A 20,498-nucleotide genomic window follows, 5' to 3' on the forward strand; every position below is an offset into this window, starting at 1 on the left:
CGAATTATGCACGTCATCATTGGGAGCAATAGCTACAAGAAGCACCTTGATGCTGTATAGAAAGGTGATTATAGAGCCTAGACCATTGATCATGTCCATTGTCAATTCTGAATTGGAAAGTGGCAAGAACTCCACCATGACTAAATGGGCCTTAACCAACAAAAATGTACTGGCGGGCCTGGACACTACGGAGGCAGAACTTTAGGAAAACCCAAACAAAGTGGCAAAACGACTAATGGAAAGAGACTGGATTACGACACTCGGGGCAGATAATAATTACAAATTAACAGAGGGCTTTCCAACAAGGTCAATGAAAGTGAACACAGTTCTGAGTTATTTAGAGAAATTCCCGGATTAACTCCTAGCAAGGCTATTTCTAAGATTCAGATTGAATCAGATAAAGACTAACGAAGTACTGGCGGCAAGAAAACAATCTACCTCAAACAAATGCCGATATTTTGAGGAAAAAGACAGGATAGAAACTAGCCGACACCTCTTACTGTCCTGCACAGGAACACAACTTATTAGAGAAAGACACCTGAGTAAAATTCTTGCAACTTTTTCAAAACTTTTGATGAAGAGAGTTGGTGGATCGCCTTAAACAGCGGGACAAAGACACGGTGGGTGATTGGCGCGGCCCTATTCTTCAAAGAGCTTGACTTGGACCAATGCAAAGATCCTTCACCAACAAACTGGGACTGTCGGTCCCACAATTTTTGAAACTCTGAAAAAAGTGTGGAGCATGTTGGATCTACTTACTCCTCACCACTTTTCATCTTTCGTCCTTTGTAAAAATTGTACTACAATAAAATTTCAAATAAAAATAATAATGTTTTTATGTAGGTGTGCTATACAGAGTGCATGCAGAGAACAGAACTTCAGTGCTAAGTTAAGAGTCCTTTGCTCAATCCTATTGGTGCACTCTGAATCCTATTGATACGTTCTATTGGCAACCTTACAATCCTATTGCTCAAGAATTTTGTGGCACTCACAATCATTTGTTGCCCTATCCTATTGTTGAGCTTGCAGTCCTACTGTCCTACTCTAGGGCAAGGGCCAGAATATTATCGAGTTTATGTAATTTGGGGGATAAAAATTATGGGTGTACTGAACTTTAACATTGAATAAGTATTTGGTGAAAGCTTTTCCCCTCCGGCTGAATTATTCGTTGATGTTTGGCTTTAGCCGAATATTTTCTCTTCCAATCTGAAGCTCATGCAACTGTTCAACTGATCAGAGAGGTAAAGGAGTGTAGGCTGCAATAGGAAAAATAAGTAATTTGTCAACATTTCGAATTTCGAATATTATTGTGCGGCCCACCGCAGAGCTCGTTATTGCACCACCTTATCATAGTCAACATCAATGGTGTAGTTCTCTATTTTATTGATGAGCTCAGAATTCTACTGCTACATTCCAAAACAAATGTAAGAATCCTATTGTTCCAGCTTGTAGTCTTTAAACAGCTATGTGTGCATCCTTCTAGCGAGCTCGGAGTGGTCCCAGTGGTGCTTGCTTGACCTGTAGAAAGGCTCTACCCCTGTATGTAACTCTGTGCATCCTATTCTTCTCTTTCTTAGCCTGGAGGCGGCCAGCATCGGCTTCATCATCATCATAGACCGGCGAAGGGACAAATGGAGCTCAGTGAAGGCCTCCCTGACCCGCATAGCAGTAAGTGTGGCTCAATCCAGATAGTAGTAAGTGTGGTTCAATCCGTATAGCAGTAAATGTGGTTCAATCTTCATAGCAGTAAGTGCGGTTAAATCTGCATAGCAGTAAGCATGGTTCAATCTGCATATCAGTAGGTGTGGTTCAATCTGCTTAGCAGTACATGGGGTTCAATCCGCATAACAGTAAGTGTGGTTCAATCTGCAAAGCAGTAAGTGTGTTTTAATTCGCATAGCAGTAAGTGTGGTTAAATCATTTTGTGGAAACTGGCTCATCAAACAAGTTTTTTTCGCAAGCATGCCACTGCAGACACCACAATGACACATTAATGTCCTGTACTGCATGGCACAACCTTAAAACCTGATTCAGAGGCTCAGAGAAGAGGACAATGTATGTGTAAAATGGCATGCATTGCTGCGTATGTGCATGCAGCTGAAACGTGTGGTACTACTGCATGCAGTATGAATGCACATTCTGAGAGAACTGGAAATGCACACACTGAAAATGGTGCCATGTCTGTCTGCATCAGTTCACACCAGGTACAATCCAAGCATTTGCTTTGTGGAGTGTGAGGGATTGCACTGGTGTATTCTGCCTCACATCTCTGCCAATTGGCATTCTGAGGGCATTTTGCAGGTGACAGTGTTGTTAGGCGTTATCGCTTGCATTTGGTATCAGCCTCTAAATATGTGGACTTTCCACAAGAATGTGGCAACGCCTCATATTTCAGGGGACCTACAAGAAGCCTCCAAGATCCATCTAGGGACTGCCCACATGACCTCTGACACAGTGACTTCCTGGTTACTTTGGGTATATAAGCACTGTGCTTTGGGCGTCCATAGCAAAGGGAAGACAGAGCGAAGGGTTACTGTTATAGCCTTCTCGATTTCATTCTGTGTTCCCTGTTAGCCTCTGTTAGCCACAGGTTGCCACAAAAATGCCTCTCATACAGCACACACACCCATTCAAGTTAAACTCCAACACAAAACTCCACCAAAACAACAAATTGCATATACCTCTATTCTTCTCAACTGCCACTCTGCACCTCCGCTCACACATGAAATTAATTAACTCATTAGCACACACTCTTCAGATATACTCTTCCTTACTCAAACATGGCTCCAACCCTGCCACACACCTATTATCCAAGACGTGCTTCCCCTACACTATCTCATCCACCCAAGAGACTTCTCACACAAACAAGGTGGTGTGATTGCCATCATATATATTAAGACATACTCACACTTAGTAATTCTACACACTCCCCTACACATCCGTTGCAGCACTCTCTCACGTGCCCGCCGTCCACCTGTGACACTGCATTCCTGCCTGTGCTGTGCAATGGACAGAGTTTAGGTCAACCTTTTTTTCTGGGTCTGTCTGAATGCTGTCGGAAGCGGCCAGAGAGTGGTGCAGCTTGACAGCTCTGTGAGCGTGGTGTGCGCAGTGAGGTTTTTCCTCGAACTCGCCTCTGTACTGCCGGTCCAGTCCACTCTCGTGGAAGGAGCTGAATGAGCATTCCAGTGTTCTCGCCAGTGATGGCAATGGTGTTTACATCTGCAATTGGAGTGCTCCTTGGTAAGCTTCTCTGTGGATCTGACTAGTGACTTGCGGCCCACAGGGCTACAGGGGATGTGTGGGGGGCCAAGACCCACAAAGGTAGTTTGGACCGGTTGCCGCATTGTCCAACCGGCTTATTAGCCGAACAGAGGCACGCAGCTTGAAGGCTGAAGCTCTCGGTGGTGGAGTGGAGGTGTGTGCTTAGCACAGGCATCTGTTTTGTGTGTGCCTGAGGGGGCGTGGCAAGAGATATAATTTAAGAAGCCACGAAGATACCCCATTGGATAAAGAAACTACCCCCATCATCTCTCACGGTGAAGGTGAGACGGAACCTGTAAATAGGAAGATGACGCTCTTCCCTCAGGTCGTCCAGAAACATCATACTGAGGCTGTTAAATCTGTACAGGTGGAGCCTCTGCCTAGTGCACAAGAGGAGACAGCTGTCGTCGGTGTGCAAGAAGAAACAGCGGGTGAGGCACAAGGCTGTACTGGGGAGCCAGGTGGCATTACTAAAGCTCTGGGTGACTTAAATAATACTTCCCTTTTAAATGCCTGTCTAAGCCTCAAGGAGGAAATCCATGGGTTGAACCCTATGGGATATCGATTAAGTGCATCACCAAATGTATTATTCTCTGAAGATGGTGGAGAGCGGAGAGACTCTCATAGCAACCTAGGGCATACAATGGATGGCACCTGCTCCTCTCTACCATTCCAAGGGGAAGAGCCCAATCACCCAGAGGGGTTCTTTAGTGGAAGCTCCTTCTCAGCTTTGAATTTGGTGCTCCAGGCCTTAGTGGGCTTATACGATAATATAGGTCTAGAAACAATAGCACACACAGGGGCACTGATGGAACTGCAGCTTATGGTTAATTCCATTAATGATATGCTGGCTGAGAAAATGGGGGCTGGCCACACTAATGAGCTACTTAGAGGACGGGGAAGGACAGGCATACCTAATGATCAGAGCGGCACTCTCAGGGAGCATACGTCCGAGCCCGTGCCACCAGCAGCACCTTCGAGAGTAATCAAGGCTGTCCCTCAACAAAAGAAATTAAAAAATGTAACTAGAAGTTCGGCTCCCCCAGGAATGGATCAAGAAAGTACTTATGTCATTTCTTGCGGTCAACAAAGAGGTGTGAGAACGAGAACTGGAATGTTGATGGAAAGGACAAAGCCTTGGATAATATACCTAGTCATATTGAATCACCACCCTATCCCCGGCATGATGTGAATTTGAATGTAAGCCATGAGACAGCCAATTGAGATATTGTAATTATTGGCACACAGAAGGAAGGAAATGGGGGGAGCATTACAAATACACAAAGGGCTGAAAGGAAAAAAAGAAGAAAAACTAAAAGGAATAAGAAGATCACTCGTTTCTTCAACAGGAGGAATTCCCCTGCAAGAGACTTACTAGGGACAATTCTGAGGAATTACTGTTTGAGCTTGTAGAGTGCATAGAAGCTGATGTTGTTAGAAATGTGGGATTCACTGATACCAGATGTATAAACTGACACTGTAATACAGACAATGGATGACCATCCAGAAGAACTGGGAGTTAGATCAAAGGGTGTTCTTAGGAAGGATGTGTCCACGCAATCCCTAGCAGCACGCACTTTGGTAGGTGTTGGGGCCCCCAGACCAGACATGGGGTCTGGGCATGACTGTAAAGGATTAGAGCAGAAGCAGGTCCAACAAAGGAAGGATGCGTAAACGCAATCAGTGGTATCATCTATTGCGGACGGTGCCAGCCCACCCAGATTAGACATGGGGCATGGCTATGATGGGATGGGTTTAGAAGGGGAAAGGGCCGAAGAATTAACCAATTCTGCTCCTGGGAGACATGATGACATTAAGGTTGTGGCTAAGGCTGTGTATTTCGAGTCCATTTCGGGGAGGAGTCAGATACTCCACTGAATAGGTCTCGTATACTTACGCTATTAAGGTCGGCCCCAGGGTTTAGGGAAATTAACTCCTCCGACATTCCATTTGTGGATCTTTATGATGGTAATGATCTGGGGAGATATATAGTGCACTTTCCTTCACAATTAATTTGTGACTTAGCCCTTGCATCATATTTAGAGCTTTAACAAAAAGTATTTGAAATATACAAACCAAGAATAGTGATGAAGATGGGAATATATCTCAATAAAGAGAGAAGCCCACCTACGCAACAGGAGCTACTCTTGAAATGTAAAATAGATATGAGGGGTTGAAGATGTGTTTCGTCTGATAGCAACTGGGAGAATGGTAAGGACTGGTCATTGCTTCCGTCGGTCTTGGGACCATCTGTACGGCAATGACCAGGCCACTAATATTCCTAAACTGATGATGCTTAACTGGAACACAAGATGATTTGATAGCTTCCTCAATCAAACTAAAGATATCTTTTCCAATAAAAATGAATTGTTAATGTTCCACGAAGCGTGGCTGGTAGAAGCTCTGGCTATAGATCGGTATGTGATCAAGACACATAATACCGAAAAGGGCAGAGTAGGTAGCCCTTTTGGAGGCCTTTTGATTGCTGTTTTGAACATGCAGCCCCTTCCATGCACTTTTCCCCTCCCCCATGCACTTGCACGTTCTCAATGTCACTGGGCCTAGTAAGATCGCTGTTTTGTTCTCCCCTGTTCCCCTCCCTTGCCTTGTCGCACTCTGAAACACTTGTGTACGAGCGCGATAGAAATAAAATATCAATATCAATATCAATATCAATGCCTGAGTGGTCGCTGATGCATGTAACATCGGCAGATTCTTATCTGATGGCTGACTTAAAGATGGGGAAAAGGCTCTCTTCAGTGGAATTTCTGCTGATAAATGTGTATCTCAACCCTTTGTTGGACGATATCATGGAAACCCTCATAGCTCTGGAGGGGGAATTGCCTAAATGGCTGACACTCAGGCCTCATTTGTTTGTGGAGATTGGGGAGACTTAAACGTCTCCTGTCCCCGGCTCCCAGGACTCTTTAGTGAGCTTGACAATACTACAAGTACTAATATTGTATCAGGGAGGGGAGTGATGGCAAAAAGAATTATAGGGGAAACATATTGGGAGATTGTATGACTAGGTGGAATATGTATGCTGTCAATTATCTTTTTGATGACAAGAAGGGTCCCCTCCCTACTTGGTTTGTGCCCACCTCCTCTAAAATTCTCGATTATATTTTTATTTCGGGGTTGGGAAAAAGTGATATCTTGGACTTTCATGTATAGATAACCCAGTATGGTGATCATGCACAACTTCTCGGAAGTCTCCAGTGTAAAGGAGCCCATAAATAGGTGTATAACTCAGAGTGTAACAATACAGTTGTTAATATTGCAGGGACTTGCATAATCCAGTACTAATCATTTAAAGGTGAATTCCTATATTAAGGAATGCTGGTTCCCCTGGCCGTTGACGACAAGGATGAGGTATTGTAAGCCAGAGTCCCTTTGTCAGGACCCTTGTGAATTGGAATGTTAAAACTCAATGTATAAAGCAATGGAAAAAGAGGGTGGTCTGTATGAAAGTATTTAATCATTTAGTTAGAGACAGAAACAAAAGGATAGTGGATGTGCGGGCAGCAAAAAAAGCTGTACATCGCTCATATCAGGAAAAGGCAGACTCCAAAATCGGCAAACTGACAATAACTGGTATAGGGCATATATGATGAATTCTTATATTGAACGTAATCAGAAATGTATGAAGTTTATTGTGAAAAAATATGTGAAAGTAATTTTGCGTCTGTTAAATGACACAAATACAACACAGTCACATTTACAGTCTAATAGTGTAGCAGAAGCAACAGGTGGCAGTCAGTTTTCAAAAAGATTTGGAGGCACTTAGAGAAGTGACCATATAACAGGGGAATGCTGGAAGACATAATTTAAGAAAGACAGTGTAGAATGTGTTATTGGACGATTGAAACCTTCACGAGCCATTGGACCTGACGGCATTCCTAATGCACGTTTTCCAATCTGTGGCCGAATATCCTGGATACCCTTTTTAATCAGATTGCTGTTCAACTTATTGTTCCAAATTTTGGGTCTGAAGGGAAAATTCTGCCTTTATTCAAAAGGGGTGAGCACACCTCTTCTATGAGTTATAGGTCTATCACGCTTATTGATACTTCCTCTAAGATACTAGCACGCCTCGTACTCAATGATCTCACGCAAAGGCAGAGTCCACCAATCGGTTGAGCATTTTCCAAGCAGGATTCCGAAAAGGGACAGGAATGGTAGTGTGTGGACTTCTCGTAACCTCTAGTATGTCCCTCATACAATGTGTGAAATCTGGATTTGTATATATTGCCAGCCTTGATTTATCATGATCTTTTGACAGGGTAGAGAGCGTGACTGTGGAACAGACTTGCAAACTGGAAAATCGATCAAGGTCTACTGAATATGCTGATCTGTCTTCCTAGCAACGCCACTGTTCGTGTACGTCTTAATGTGAGGAAGATCTGTCTAGGCGTATTAGGCATGACCGAGGCCTGTGGTAGGGCTGTGTGCTCAACCCAACACTCTTTAATCTGTATGTGTCTGATGTATGGAGTGCTGAGTACTCCTGTGTGTTGCCCCCTAGGGTGGGAGCTTTATCTGTAGGATGTATTGTGTATGCAGATGACACCATCCTCCTGTACTATACAAAACGTGGGTTACAGTGCAGAATGAAGGGGGTAGCGGTCTATATTGTGGACAATGGCCTTTTGTTGAATCCAGAGAAATCGAGAATTGTGTCTATAAGCACAAAGAGGAAGCGTAGAACAATAGTGTGATCACTGAATGGGAGGGTGATTGAGGAGGTTATGCAATTGACTTTTTTGAGCTCCTTAATATCGCACCAGTCACAAAAAACATTGGGCATGAAGAAAATGGAGGTGAGGATATCGACACCTGTTTATCTTCTGAAGATAATAAAGAAGAAGAAATGTGCATGTTCCTTATTAACCTTGATCGAGTTTTATAAAGCTAAGATAACTTCATCTGTATTATATGGAATCAAACTACTGCACTTTAAAAGCAGGAAGTGGTTTGATCGTCAGGAAGGCAACATTTGGAGAGAGAATTTGGGAATTTCTGCCTCCGTTCTGGTTAGTAGAATTCGAGTTGAGATTTGCCTTCAATCGTGGTGGGCTCACTACAAGTGTTGTAGACTTGGCCTCTATTTTGAAATTAGGGAATACTTCAGTGCCCTGAAGGTACTTTGTACAGTGAATTGAAGGAATTAATGCTGAAGGAAATTATACCTCCATTACTAGAATTGAAAGCAGAATGCGAGGCATATTTGTTAGAAGGTAATGTCCCGAGTGATAGAACAATAGGCAGAATTAAAATAGGAATGAGGACTTGGGACAGGATATCTGATGAAACAGATCTTCAAAGATTATCCCCGTACAAAGATATGATGACTCAGTATACTAACCGAAGAGTCCTGAGACCTTGCATAGCCCAATTTACATCAGAGAACATGTGTGCTGAATATATTAGGTTTCGTTTCAATTGTTTACACACATTGGAAGTGATTGGTCCAAGATTGGGAGTTCCTAAGAGGGAGTGTACGTGCAGACTGTGCAGAATGCCTGAAGTTTAAACACTGTTGCATCTCATCATGAAATGTCATGTAGTCATGCACAAGAGAATATTGTATTTTGAAAAGTGTGTGCACTGCATAACAGCAGGCAGTTGTTCTTTGTAATTTATGGGCTCCAATAACGGACGGCAGACGTGCTTTGGTGATTCTGGCCGTAGTCTAATTTGTTAGGGTCATTTTAAAAGAAATTGGTGACAATAACTGATCATTTGTTTTAGATATTGAGCATTTTAGCAATGTGACTTTGGACATTTTAAGTATATGTGCTTCTGTTCTACTCTTCCTTTGTTCTGTGTAAGATTGTGAAAATCATTTTATAGCTTTTAAATGTATTTCAATTGTGACGAATCCGTGGATGTCGTTACTCCTCCTCGAGGGGGAGCCCCTTCCCATGAGGCCAGGGAGATCAGGCTGCAACCCGATAATAGTCCCCCTGGGGTTGGTGCACAACGGGAGGATCTCATGGGGAGAGACAACCCCTCTGGGGACAAATAAGAACATCTAGGGAGAACACGGCATGGTCCTCTTAAAATCAATCCTAATAAACCCTACACACGTTGTACACCCCAATACCATACCCAGTCACCCCATGTACACGTGTAGGGCCAATAACATAACTACTGAAATGAAGCAGAGCACAGGCTATCCACTGGAGGAGGGTAGTACTAGTACTGAGACAAGGAGGAGATGCGGCCTCATGAATAATGCAGCAAGAACTAATGGTGAGCATTCTAGTGGTTACCAAACAACTATTGACATAAAAACCAAAGAATGACTGCAGAAAGTGTTGAACCAGTCCCGGGGCAGAATGCGAAGAAATGGGTGATTTGAACGAGCAGGAGCCCAACAACCAGAGATGCTAGCAGAAAGCTGGAGGTGTTCCCGGGTACTCCACAGCCGTTGAGGCCAGGCAGACCGCCGCTATGCAGTGGCAGGACCTCCAAGGGGAGGTGGGCCGTGCAGTACTTAAGCCCTGCTGAGACTGCATAGCACAAGTATCCGCACCAAAGTGAAGCAGAAGAAGCAGACAGATGGAGTGCAGGAGGCCGGCCCGATCCCAGGAAGAACCACCACCATGCATGAAGGTCCCAGAAGTTAACAGGAAGCAAGAGTGGGTTGGCAAGGATAGTGGGACATCATCAAACTCTCCTACACAACCTCAAGGCACTGGGTGGGCTAAAGAAAGGCCCACAGAGTCTGGGACCCGAATTTTCAAGAAATACATTTCAGAGGGAATCTCCCTTGGCACAGTGGGAATGAGAACCCCTTAGCCACCAGAGAGGAATCTGGAAACCCCAAGAAAAAGAAGCAAGAGAGCAAGACCCTCTTCTTCATGGCAGTACTTGGCAGGAAAGTAAACCAGGTCTGCCCAAGCTGAGAGACAGAGAAGCCTGGCTCTAGATCCTGCAAGTGAAAGAAAAGCAAGGGGAAGGGAGGCATTCCCTCTGGTGTTGTTGATCTGTGAAACCAAGTGAAAGACAAACCCGGGGAAGGGAGTCATTCCCCCTGGTGTTCTGACCTGTGAAACTAAATACAAGAGAAGCCAGGAGAAAGGAGTAATTCCCCCTTGGCGTTGTGTAAGGGCTTTCTGATACAGACTGCTAGAAAACAGGCAGTGTGTCTGCCAAGGAAAAGTGTTTGAACTTTTGCCATTTTGTGTTGAAGGGCAATTTTGACCCAGGAAAGGGAGCCATTCCCCTAAAAAGAAGCCAACACCTGAATAAGAACTTCTATCCCCAGTCTGGAAGAAGGGAGTTGTTCTTCTGGACCAAGAAGGTTGACCTTATCTAAAGTTTAGTTTTAAGTGTAAGGGACAGAAGTAAAGTTTTTGACACAGGACACTGGACTATTCATTTACACGGACAGTCTGACAGAACCCTTAGTGTTTTAGTTGAGGCTTTATTTTCTGACTAATAAACATGTATAACAATCAGAATGCCACCTGTGTGTCACTCTCCTCCTTCTGCACCCTTACACAATGTTTATAAAGTGTGCAAGGTTTGCTTTTAACCATAAAAACAATACAAATAAAATTAAAAGAACTTGCTCCCCTCCATCACACACACCATACCTGTTTGCACCTCATTTATTGCCCTGCTACACTCAATACCAACTTCCTCACTGGACTGGACTGACTTCACTTCTAACAACCACACCTCCACCTGCAAGAACATCTTCCTTGGTGACCGGGTAGTTACCTTCCATACACAAATCCCATACTGAAAGCTAGCCCCTCTCCACTCATCACCTATCCCCCACATGTTGCTGGAAACACCCTTGTCAATTTGATCACAAGCAAAAAGCAGGCCTCCGTGGATAATCGGATCTGGGCTTCATGGTCTGACCACTTTGCACTCACAATATCACACAAAATACCACTACCTGCCACACATCACCCTCATCCCCCAGCCAGACAAACCATACACATTACAGACATGGGTCATTATAAGTTTCCTGGTGCAGGAAATATTTCGGTAAAAGTTGAGGTAATACCGCCACCAGCACCTTTCATGCACCGAGAAACTACAAGTTTGCCGGTGGGGGTGAGTGATTTACCCCAGCACAGAGCTGGAGGTAAATTGGGCCCCCACCAGTAAAAAAGATTTACAGGCACCAGTAAAACCGGTGCCGGTTATTCCAGCAATCCCCTCCATGGAGTCCTGCGGGACTCCATGGAAAGGGGAATTACGTACTTTTCTGGCACTCAGAATCTGCTGGTAATTCCGGCAGACCAAGTTTTGCTAAAGGTAAATCTGTTTTGTGGTATCCCACTGGTAATACCGGAGGGATACCACCAAACTTGTAATGACCCCAATAGCTTTAGCACCACTTATACCACTACACCCCTCCCCACACGCACGTCCCTCCATCCTAGTCCATCAATACAAAACCATAATTGAACAGGAACTCAACAGAATTGCCACCCTCAAACTACAAAAACCCCACAGCAATCACCAGAAATCATGGTTCAACAGTTCCCTCCTCGCCAAGAAGCAGGAAGCCGGATACCTAGAAAGAGCCTGGCAAAAGAACCCATGCCCCTCAACCAGGATACACCGTCAGATACTGCTGTAACAAATACAAAACAGGCATACGCAATGCCAAAGCCACCCTTTACTTCCAGGAACTCGAGTCCGCCACCAATTGTGCCCAGAAAGTATTCAGAATTGTCAAGTCCCTCTCTATACCATCATCCACACCTTACACACTCTCATCCACTGCAGTATGCAACTCCCTCTTGCACTACTTCAACTCCAGAAGACACACCATCAGGACAGCCCTCCCCTCAGCTCTCCCACTCACACCACCACTCCCAAACATTCCACCAGATGGGACAACATCCACCCCATCAACACTGACACCCTCATCATACCATTGCCAAGACAAAACCTGCAGGCTTCCTGGATGATGAATGGCCACCTCAAGCTTCATCCTATTCCATCACCATCCTAGCTCCAACCTGGCTCAACATCATCAACCCCTGTCTCTCACATGGTACTATCCCCACTGCACATAAAACTGGACAAATCACACCCCTCCTCAAAAAACCATCCCTGAACCCCAAGCTTGCTGAAAGCAACTGCCCCAATAATATCTTCCATTGTCACTACCCAACTTTGACTACACATCACCATAAACAACCTACTCAACTCCTTCCAATCTGGCTTTTGTCCTGTGCACAGCACTGAGACCGCTACTCTTCACATCCTCGATGACCTCCACAGCATCACAAAGGACACACAGCACTACTCGTACTCTTCAACCTCTCTGCAGCCTTCGACACCATAAAGTACACCCTTCTACTAGAAATACTAGCCCACAGGATGAATCTCTCTTGCACCATAGTAGACTGGTTCCCCTCCTCTCTCACTGACAGATCACACTTTGTCCCCATGCCCCCTTATCAATCAGACCCCACCCCTGTCAAGTCTGGGGTACCACAAGGCTCCTCCCTATTGCCACTCCACATAAACTTATGTGTTGAATCCCTTGGACAGACGCTTAGCAAATGCAACATCCATTTCCACAAATATGCACATGACACACACATGTACTTCCAAATGTCATGCCCTTCCCAACTCCACACCCCCACAACCTGTCTCCCCACCATCACCAATTGAATGGCCACCCACTTCCTCAAACTCAACCCTTCCAAAACAGAATACCTCCTCATCTGCTCCATAAAACACAAACTTGACCTCACCAGCTGTATCCATGAACTTGCCACAGGCAACCCACACATATCCCTCTCCACACCTGTCAAATCCCTTGGCTTCACCATCAACCCCCACCTTTCCATCACAGACCACATAGCCTTTGTAACCAAAACATGAAATCTACAACAACGCCCCCTATGAAGAATCAGACATATCCTTCCACATGACGACCTCTGCACCACAATCCAAGTACTGCTCCTCTCTAAACTGGACTATGGAATGCTCTCCTCACTGGACTCCCCAACAGCACCCTTACCTCTACAAGCCATACAAAACTCAGCAGTCAGACTCGTCCTCCACCTAACCAACATTCACACATCACCCCCGCTCTTGCCCAGCTCCACTGGCTCCTCATATCCCAGATAATTGCCTTAAAAGGACTCTGCTTTGTATTCAAAGCCATCCATCGCAAAGTTCCATCTTACCTTCATGATAAACTCAAAGCCATCTCCCCCCCACACACACACCAGCCAACACCTTCTATAAATTCCACCCTGGAACCTACCATGCACACACACACAAGCATTTGCCCACTTGGTACCCACGGCATGGAACACCATACCTCTTCACATATGCACTTCATCTTCCATCACCACTTTCATAAAGAGTGTAAAAACATGCCTGTTTCCCCACACATAAACCTGCCCACCTCCACTGCTATCACGTGCCTATCCTAATATGCCTATGCTTTCCTGAAAACATTTTATAAATTATTTTTTCAACTCCCACCTTTTCATACTTTGAACCATGTAAGGCGCTCTGAGAGCTTCTCAATAGGGCCAGCACTAAACAAAAATTCGAATAAATAAATAAAGTGGGTTTGTGGTCCAAATGTCCACATGAAGCATAGAAAAAGACAGATGTCAGCTGCTGTTCCCCAAATCTTCCTGATGATTTGGAATATGGACTGAATAGCATGTTTCACCTTCAAAGTGCTTCACCTGGATCTCATTTGGCTGTTAGAGCCAGACACACCATTAATGCATGACCCAAAGTCCTTCAACCTACACCACCCTGCCTGGTCTCTCAATGCAATTCAAGGATGGACGACTCTTAACAGAGACACACCTGAAGACCTTGTCCACCGACAACCACATCTCTCTTCTCTCTTCCATTCTGAGCCTCCACGAACTAAGCCCTGTTCATAACATTATGCTATCTTTCAATACTGTGCACAGAGCATCTCTTCTCAAAGCCTTTCACTATCAAGGATCCCTTTTCCAACTCCTCCTTCTCTGGACTCCATCAACCTTACATGGCAAAACCTCAAAACATCCAAAATAAAGACTTGAGGCTGGCCTACAATATAAACCTAAATCTCATCCACTTCCCAACTTCTCTGGCTACCCATCTGCCCCCAAATCAAATACAAAACGGTCTGCCCGGTCCACAAAGGTGTTCATGAGCAATGTTCTACTGGCTTAAGGAAAAAGATCAAGAGCTAACTGCTGGCAACACCAATTCCATCCCTTGGAGTCTTTCTCACCTCTTCCAAATTCCCAGAAATGCTGACTAGTTGTTCATAGCTTGCGGTACACGCTCCTGCCCCATGAAACACGTTTTCATCCCTTCTCTAACATGAAGCCAGCTATAACCCTCTTCCAATGAGTCCACAAGAGTTCTCTGTTTCATCTTGACTTTAAACACCTTCCTTAATTTGTCTGCTTCTCACTGACCCCAACTCTACGCTACACTCCCCACTTCAAGGCTTCCAGATCCCCATGCTAAGTGGTGATCCCCTGAATTAATGAATTAAATGAAAGGTTGATTTAACTTGGAGACTTTTAAACACGTGGCCACTTTGTTATCAGATGTTCAATGAAACCACAGGAAGCCTTAGCTGACATGGGGATTTTTTGGTAGAGTTTGACCTCTTTGTCCAAAGTTTAATTTTAAACTTTATTTTTTATGGCAGTTTGAAACATTAATTTGCCACAAAGCATAATGTGGATACATTGCTCTAAACGTCCACCCATCTTAGTAGAGTGTGTGTTTAGTACTGGACCTTATGTGAGAAGCACATCACAACTTCCAATTTGCAGTGGAATGGAAAGGGCACACCTGTTGTGCTTTGTGCAGCTGGAGTCATGGATTTAAATGCACTCACAGGGACTTCTGAATATTCAGGGAACATTGGCCCACATCACTCCATAGTCCTCTCCGGAGCAAAGTCCATAGTCGGAGTTGGCCACCAGTTACCGCACCAGAGTGGTTGAAATGTGTTTGTCTCCTGCTTCGGAAAGAAAGGTGATCTGGAAAACTCCCTCGGTTCCTTGTTGTAGCAACCAAATTGTACCTGCAACTTTGTGGGCAAGAAAATAACATTAGATAATCAGAGGTATCTTTGGGTAATGTATGTGGTTTGTCTCTCCGTTCTCAACAAGTTTGGTTAATTTCAGGACATTTCACAAACGGCCTAGTTTATAGATAACAATCTGTCCTGTTTAAGAATCCCCATCTGTGTATAAAATGTGCCTGTCTAAGTGAACACAGACAATATTCTTCTTGGGGTTATTACTTCCCTTTGCCAACGGGATGATATCAGCAAAGGTCTTTCTAAGGGCTACAAAGATCTTCCCAACTAGACGGACCAGCTTGCCTACATAACTTGTCAAGTGGAACAATTTGACCTACTAGCATACTCTGAGTCCCAAATGCAGTCTGTCACATGAATTTTCCAAGAGCCAGACCTTAGAGAGAAATTATTGGCATCACCTTGTCTACCAGACCCCTCTAGCCAGGAGGGCATGAATGCTGCCCCATCCTACGATGTGGGACATTGCTGCAGGACCCTAGTGCAAGCTTCTAAGGGCCCTGGCCAGTATCCCGAAGCTTTTAATTGGCAACGGAAAGGTAAAGAACTGCTTAATTTTGACCCATAGACCAAAAGTCTAAGCTCCGGCAAGAGGGTGAGCGCTAAACCAATACACTGTCACCTTGAGTCAAGAGATGCCTAAAGTCTGGGATCCCATGACGATACCAAATCACTAGAATGTTAAGAAAAAGGCCACCATGCATACTTAGAATCTAATGTCTAAACTCTGGGAAACACCTCAACACGCTTTTGTTGGGGTTGAACCAGAAACAATGCAAAATGTAATGCTTGCCACCGACGAAGTGCAGGCAGAAGTGCACCTTGGATCATTAATCAATGGTAAAACCATTCCAGTTGTCAATGCACTTTGCATTGTAAACACAGGAAGTGCTGCCATGCATACTCAGATAGCAGCACAGAACACTGATCCATGCGTGCCCCCTCACGTTCAATACCATATTGTAGCGTTGATGGAGGTGATGAAGGAATCTAGACTGTCTAGAAGGCTTGTCTTGAGGGCCCCATGAAAAACACAGGCCGGCATCTCTGTTAAAGTCAGTGATATTGCACCAATTGCCAGAACCGTAGATGACCACAAAAAGAGATGGAATAGCCACTAGCAGAGGGTCAGGCGACACATAACTGAGCACTGCAGATGCTGTCTGGGCAGAGAGGGCAGCAGGCCATCGATGCATTATCTCTTGTCAAGGGGTGAAGAAGATGCACTCTGTTATTAACATAGGTGTACATCAAACCAAGTTGGAAGGCAGCAATGGGTGACAGAGATGCATGAGCTGACACTCCAGCTGCTGAGGGTGACACATATACACATATTTGATGCATGTATGGAGTCAGAAATGGCCATAAAGTTGAGATATTTAAGGTGAAATGTGTACATCAGTGTACATGTTTCATGATGTGCACAATGTCAAGTTTGTCATTTACTGGTAGTTCCTCAAAGACAAAGATGTCATAGAAGGAATTTTGTATCAGGAGATGGAAGGACAAACATTCTGGTGGATGGGGCCTTCTCATAGTGGGGTCCCCCTTGGGCTTGCATGCACAAATCATGCCCAAGGGGTACACATCTGAGCACATTCACTTTGAAGAAAGGCACCACTAAATGCTAAAGCCCATTATCAGTGAGTTGGCAGAGCGAGATGAGATATCTGCTCATGAGCAGGAGAAAGATCAAGCATGTAACCAAAGCAAGAGTTGAGCCTGCTGCAGAATTATTGATCCCAGGTTGCCGGGAAAGACATAGGGCCTCATTACGAGGTGGGCGGTAAGGGATTACCAGCACAGGTAAGGGCACCGGTGCCGGTAATCCCTTACCGCCCTACTACGAGTACCCTTTGCGGGTCCTTCCTTAACGCCTGGTATTACCAGGCATTAAGGACGGGACCAGCAAAGGGATACCGGGGTCAATAACAGTACCGCATTTTCGGGTACCTTTATTGCCGCCTTCTCCCTTCCCATTGAGCCCTATGGGGGCTGAAATGGGAATGGGGAATGGCTATGGGGAATTACCGGTCCCGTCGACCTCGGCATGGACCGGTAATTGCTCCATCCACCAGACCGGAGTCGGAACGATTTTGGAGGCAGCCCTGGCGCTAATAGCGCCATGACTACCTCCAACCTTGTAATGAGGCCCATAGTCCAGGAACCAGGAATCCTACAGACATTGAGAAGCTGAAAGGTCCAGGAACTCCTTCGGGACATTGGGGTAAAAAAGAATGCACTAATACCAAGCAGTGAACTACTCGCCAATCTTCCACTGAGCGGTTGGCCATCTTTCTTTTTTTGGTTTTGGTATTTTTGCCAATTTATTTTCTAAATGAATTGCCAGTAATACATTCTTGTTATTTTTAATTGCATTTGTCTGGGCATTGTGTTCTTTTCTGTGGAGTCGATTTGCCTTTCATTGGGCTATGTTTATTCCCTGTTAACCACCTGCTGGTTTTAAGCCTCGAAGTCTTGCAAGCTGTGCAGCAGAGAACCAAGTGTAGCTTAGGCACACTATGGTTTATCTCTGGATATGAGAAGATGTGGTCAGGTGCTGTGGGAGGCTAAGCTGTACAATATTTAAATTGTACTCATATTTATACCCCTACCAGGGCAGCAACTTCCTCACGCAGTATGTTCAATAACTGCGGCAAGCGAACTGCAAAGCACTGGCCTTCTGTCCAGTTGCAACATATTCCAAGAACCTGGAATAGATGCGTTGAGTCAAAGGGGCGCCGAAGAAAAGAATATTTAATTTTTGCTGTATTCTGAGGCCCTCAAGTGGATTCATTTAAGTTGTGAATGACAGTTCCCTGGAGGATTTTTGTGCATTCCCAGGGAAGACCAGGTTTTTTCTTCCAGTTTCTTGTCTGGCTGAAGAATTTCTGGCCAGGGGAATGTATATGCTGAGGCTGAGCTGGAGTTAGTGGACATGATTGGGCTATGTGTTGGAGGTAGACTTCTCTACCAAGACCCGCCCTCCAAGAAGATGAAGCACAGGGTTTATCATAGTAGACCAATGGGGCCACACATCAGATCTGCTTTTGAGAATCATGCTTGAGCAAATGGAGATTGCCTTATGACTTTGGTGCTGTAGTGATTTCCTTATAGGAGAGGAGAGAAAGAGGATGGGTACTAATGACCTGTTCAATAATGAGAAACAGCATTTCTTTGCTAGCGCCATTGGGTTTCAGGTCAGGGGTTGCCATTGATGATTCAATGGTGAAAAGGTGGGATTGTAGGGACTGGAAATGTGTTTCTTGCTGGCAATTCTCAGGTGGAGTTGATAGTAAACAGAGTGACAGTAGTCGCTGAGGGTGGTATGATTAATGGCTCTCAGAAGCGAGTACAAGTAAATGTTGACATGCGAACGTAATAGGGTTGATCTTGGGGGGACACCACACAAGACATCTTGGGCGTCTGATATGAATGGGCCCAAGTGTGGGTCACTGTGATCAGTTGTACCCGTCGACAGAAAATAGCATCAAAACGTTAAGCTACTTCTTAGAGCTGCCAAAACAATGCCCCATCTTTTACAGCATTAACTGCCATTGATCCTTCCTTGCACTAACAGGGATCACCATCCTTACTTGCACTAGCAGCGATCACCGTCCTTCCTTGCACTAGCAGGAATCACCATCCTTCCTTGCACTATCAGGGATCACCATCCTTCCTTGCACTGGCAGGGATCACCATCCTTCCATGCACTTTCAGTGATCACCATCTTTCCTTGCACTATCAGGGGTCACCATCCTTCCTTGCACTGGCAGGGATCTCCATCTTTCCATGCACTATCAGGGATCACATCCTTCCTTGCACTAGCAGGGATCACCATCCTTCCTTGCACTATCAGGGATCACCATCCTTCCTTGCACTAACAGGGATCACCATCATTCCTTGCACTACCAGGGATCACCATCCTTCCTTGCACTATCAGGGATCACCATCCTTCCATGCACTATCAGGGATCACCATCCTTCCTTGCACTAGCAGGAATCACCATCCTTCCTTGCACTGGCAGGGATCACCATCCTTCCTTGCACTAGCAGGGATCACCATCCTTCCTTACACTTGCAGGGATCACCACACTTCCTTGTCTGTTTAATGGCTGCCGTTGAAGATTGTTTTTGCTGTGCTACTTAGTTTTCATGCCAGGGGCACAAGCCAATTTGCAGTGGGTAGAGAAAGTTGGAGCTGCCAAGTTGCAGCAGGAATTGGCTAATCTGTGTTATTTTAAAGGTGTGGCATGCTGTGGGAAGGTTGACAATGGAAGGGTTCTACATGTTGGTACCAGGGAAAATGGCACTTGCAACTTCCTGTTAGAAGATTTCTAGGTGAGTTTCAGGACAGAACTGCGTGAGTGCATCATTGCAAGGGTGTTTGCAAGCGGGGGGAGCCTGCAAATATGCATCCAGTTAACCAACTATTGGGGTGCTGTTTTGGATATCTCCAAGTGTCGTCATATACTTAACAGATTGTACATAAATCTACCCTTAAAATAATAGCCACATCACTCTCAATACTCCTGTGCACATTGTGGAGTAGGTTCAAAGGATTACCATTGGTCTCCCTATCCTATGGACTTCTGCATCCCTGTGGTTGTTTCTTGTGTCTGATTGTTTTGTTGCCTTGCAGGGAGCGTTTCCTGGGAATCTGCAGCTTGTCTTTGTTCTGCGCCCCTCCCGCTTTATTCAGAGGACAATCGCTGATATTGGTATACGGCTTCACCGAGATGACTTTAAAATGAAGGTACCGGTAAGCATGTCTTTTCTTTTCTCATCTTCATTTGCTTTTCTCTCTATTGTTTTGATGATAGCTTCTGTCTGATAGAGTGTTGTTTGAAGTGTATAAATCCATACACCATATTCGTCGTTCCTTTGATTTAGACACGGAATATCATTGCGACTTTGTAGGAGTGTGCATGTATGGTAACCCCTGTCATGTTCATGTTATGCATGTGTTAATCAGACCTACCACATTCTGACATTCACCCCTTCAGAGGGAATCAGGGGAGTTGTTTGAACTCATCCAGTTTCAGGAATTCTGGATAGCAAATTTACAGTGATCTCGTAAATGATGTTGTGTTATTGAATATTTATACTGTGCCCATCCCCACCATAGTGGTCTTTGGTGCCTCACCCTTGTCCGAGAGGTAGTTTATGGT

At 44.9% G+C, this 20,498-nt stretch overlaps 1 protein-coding gene across 9 annotated transcripts in view; it reads left to right on the plus strand.

Annotated features, from left to right (window-relative positions):
* Window positions 1-20,498, plus strand: part of MCF2L2 (MCF.2 cell line derived transforming sequence-like 2) — a 3,251,461-nt gene that overhangs the window by 799,728 nt on the left and 2,431,235 nt on the right. For 8 of the 9 annotated variants that reach the window (XM_069618639.1, XM_069618638.1, XM_069618642.1 and 5 more), the window contains exons 4-5: window positions 1,578-1,668; window positions 19,970-20,089. In XM_069618639.1, the coding sequence (XP_069474740.1) occupies window positions 1,578-1,668; window positions 19,970-20,089 (211 nt within the window). The remainder of the gene's footprint in view (window positions 1-1,577; window positions 1,669-19,969; window positions 20,090-20,498) is intronic. The other variant, XM_069618641.1, reaches the window with a different exon arrangement.

Source organism: Ambystoma mexicanum, chromosome 10 (assembly GCF_040938575.1).
Source record: "Ambystoma mexicanum isolate Mex_15411 chromosome 10, UKY_AmexF1_1, whole genome shotgun sequence".
In the NCBI taxonomy this organism is placed as follows: Eukaryota; Metazoa; Chordata; class Amphibia; order Caudata; family Ambystomatidae; genus Ambystoma; species Ambystoma mexicanum.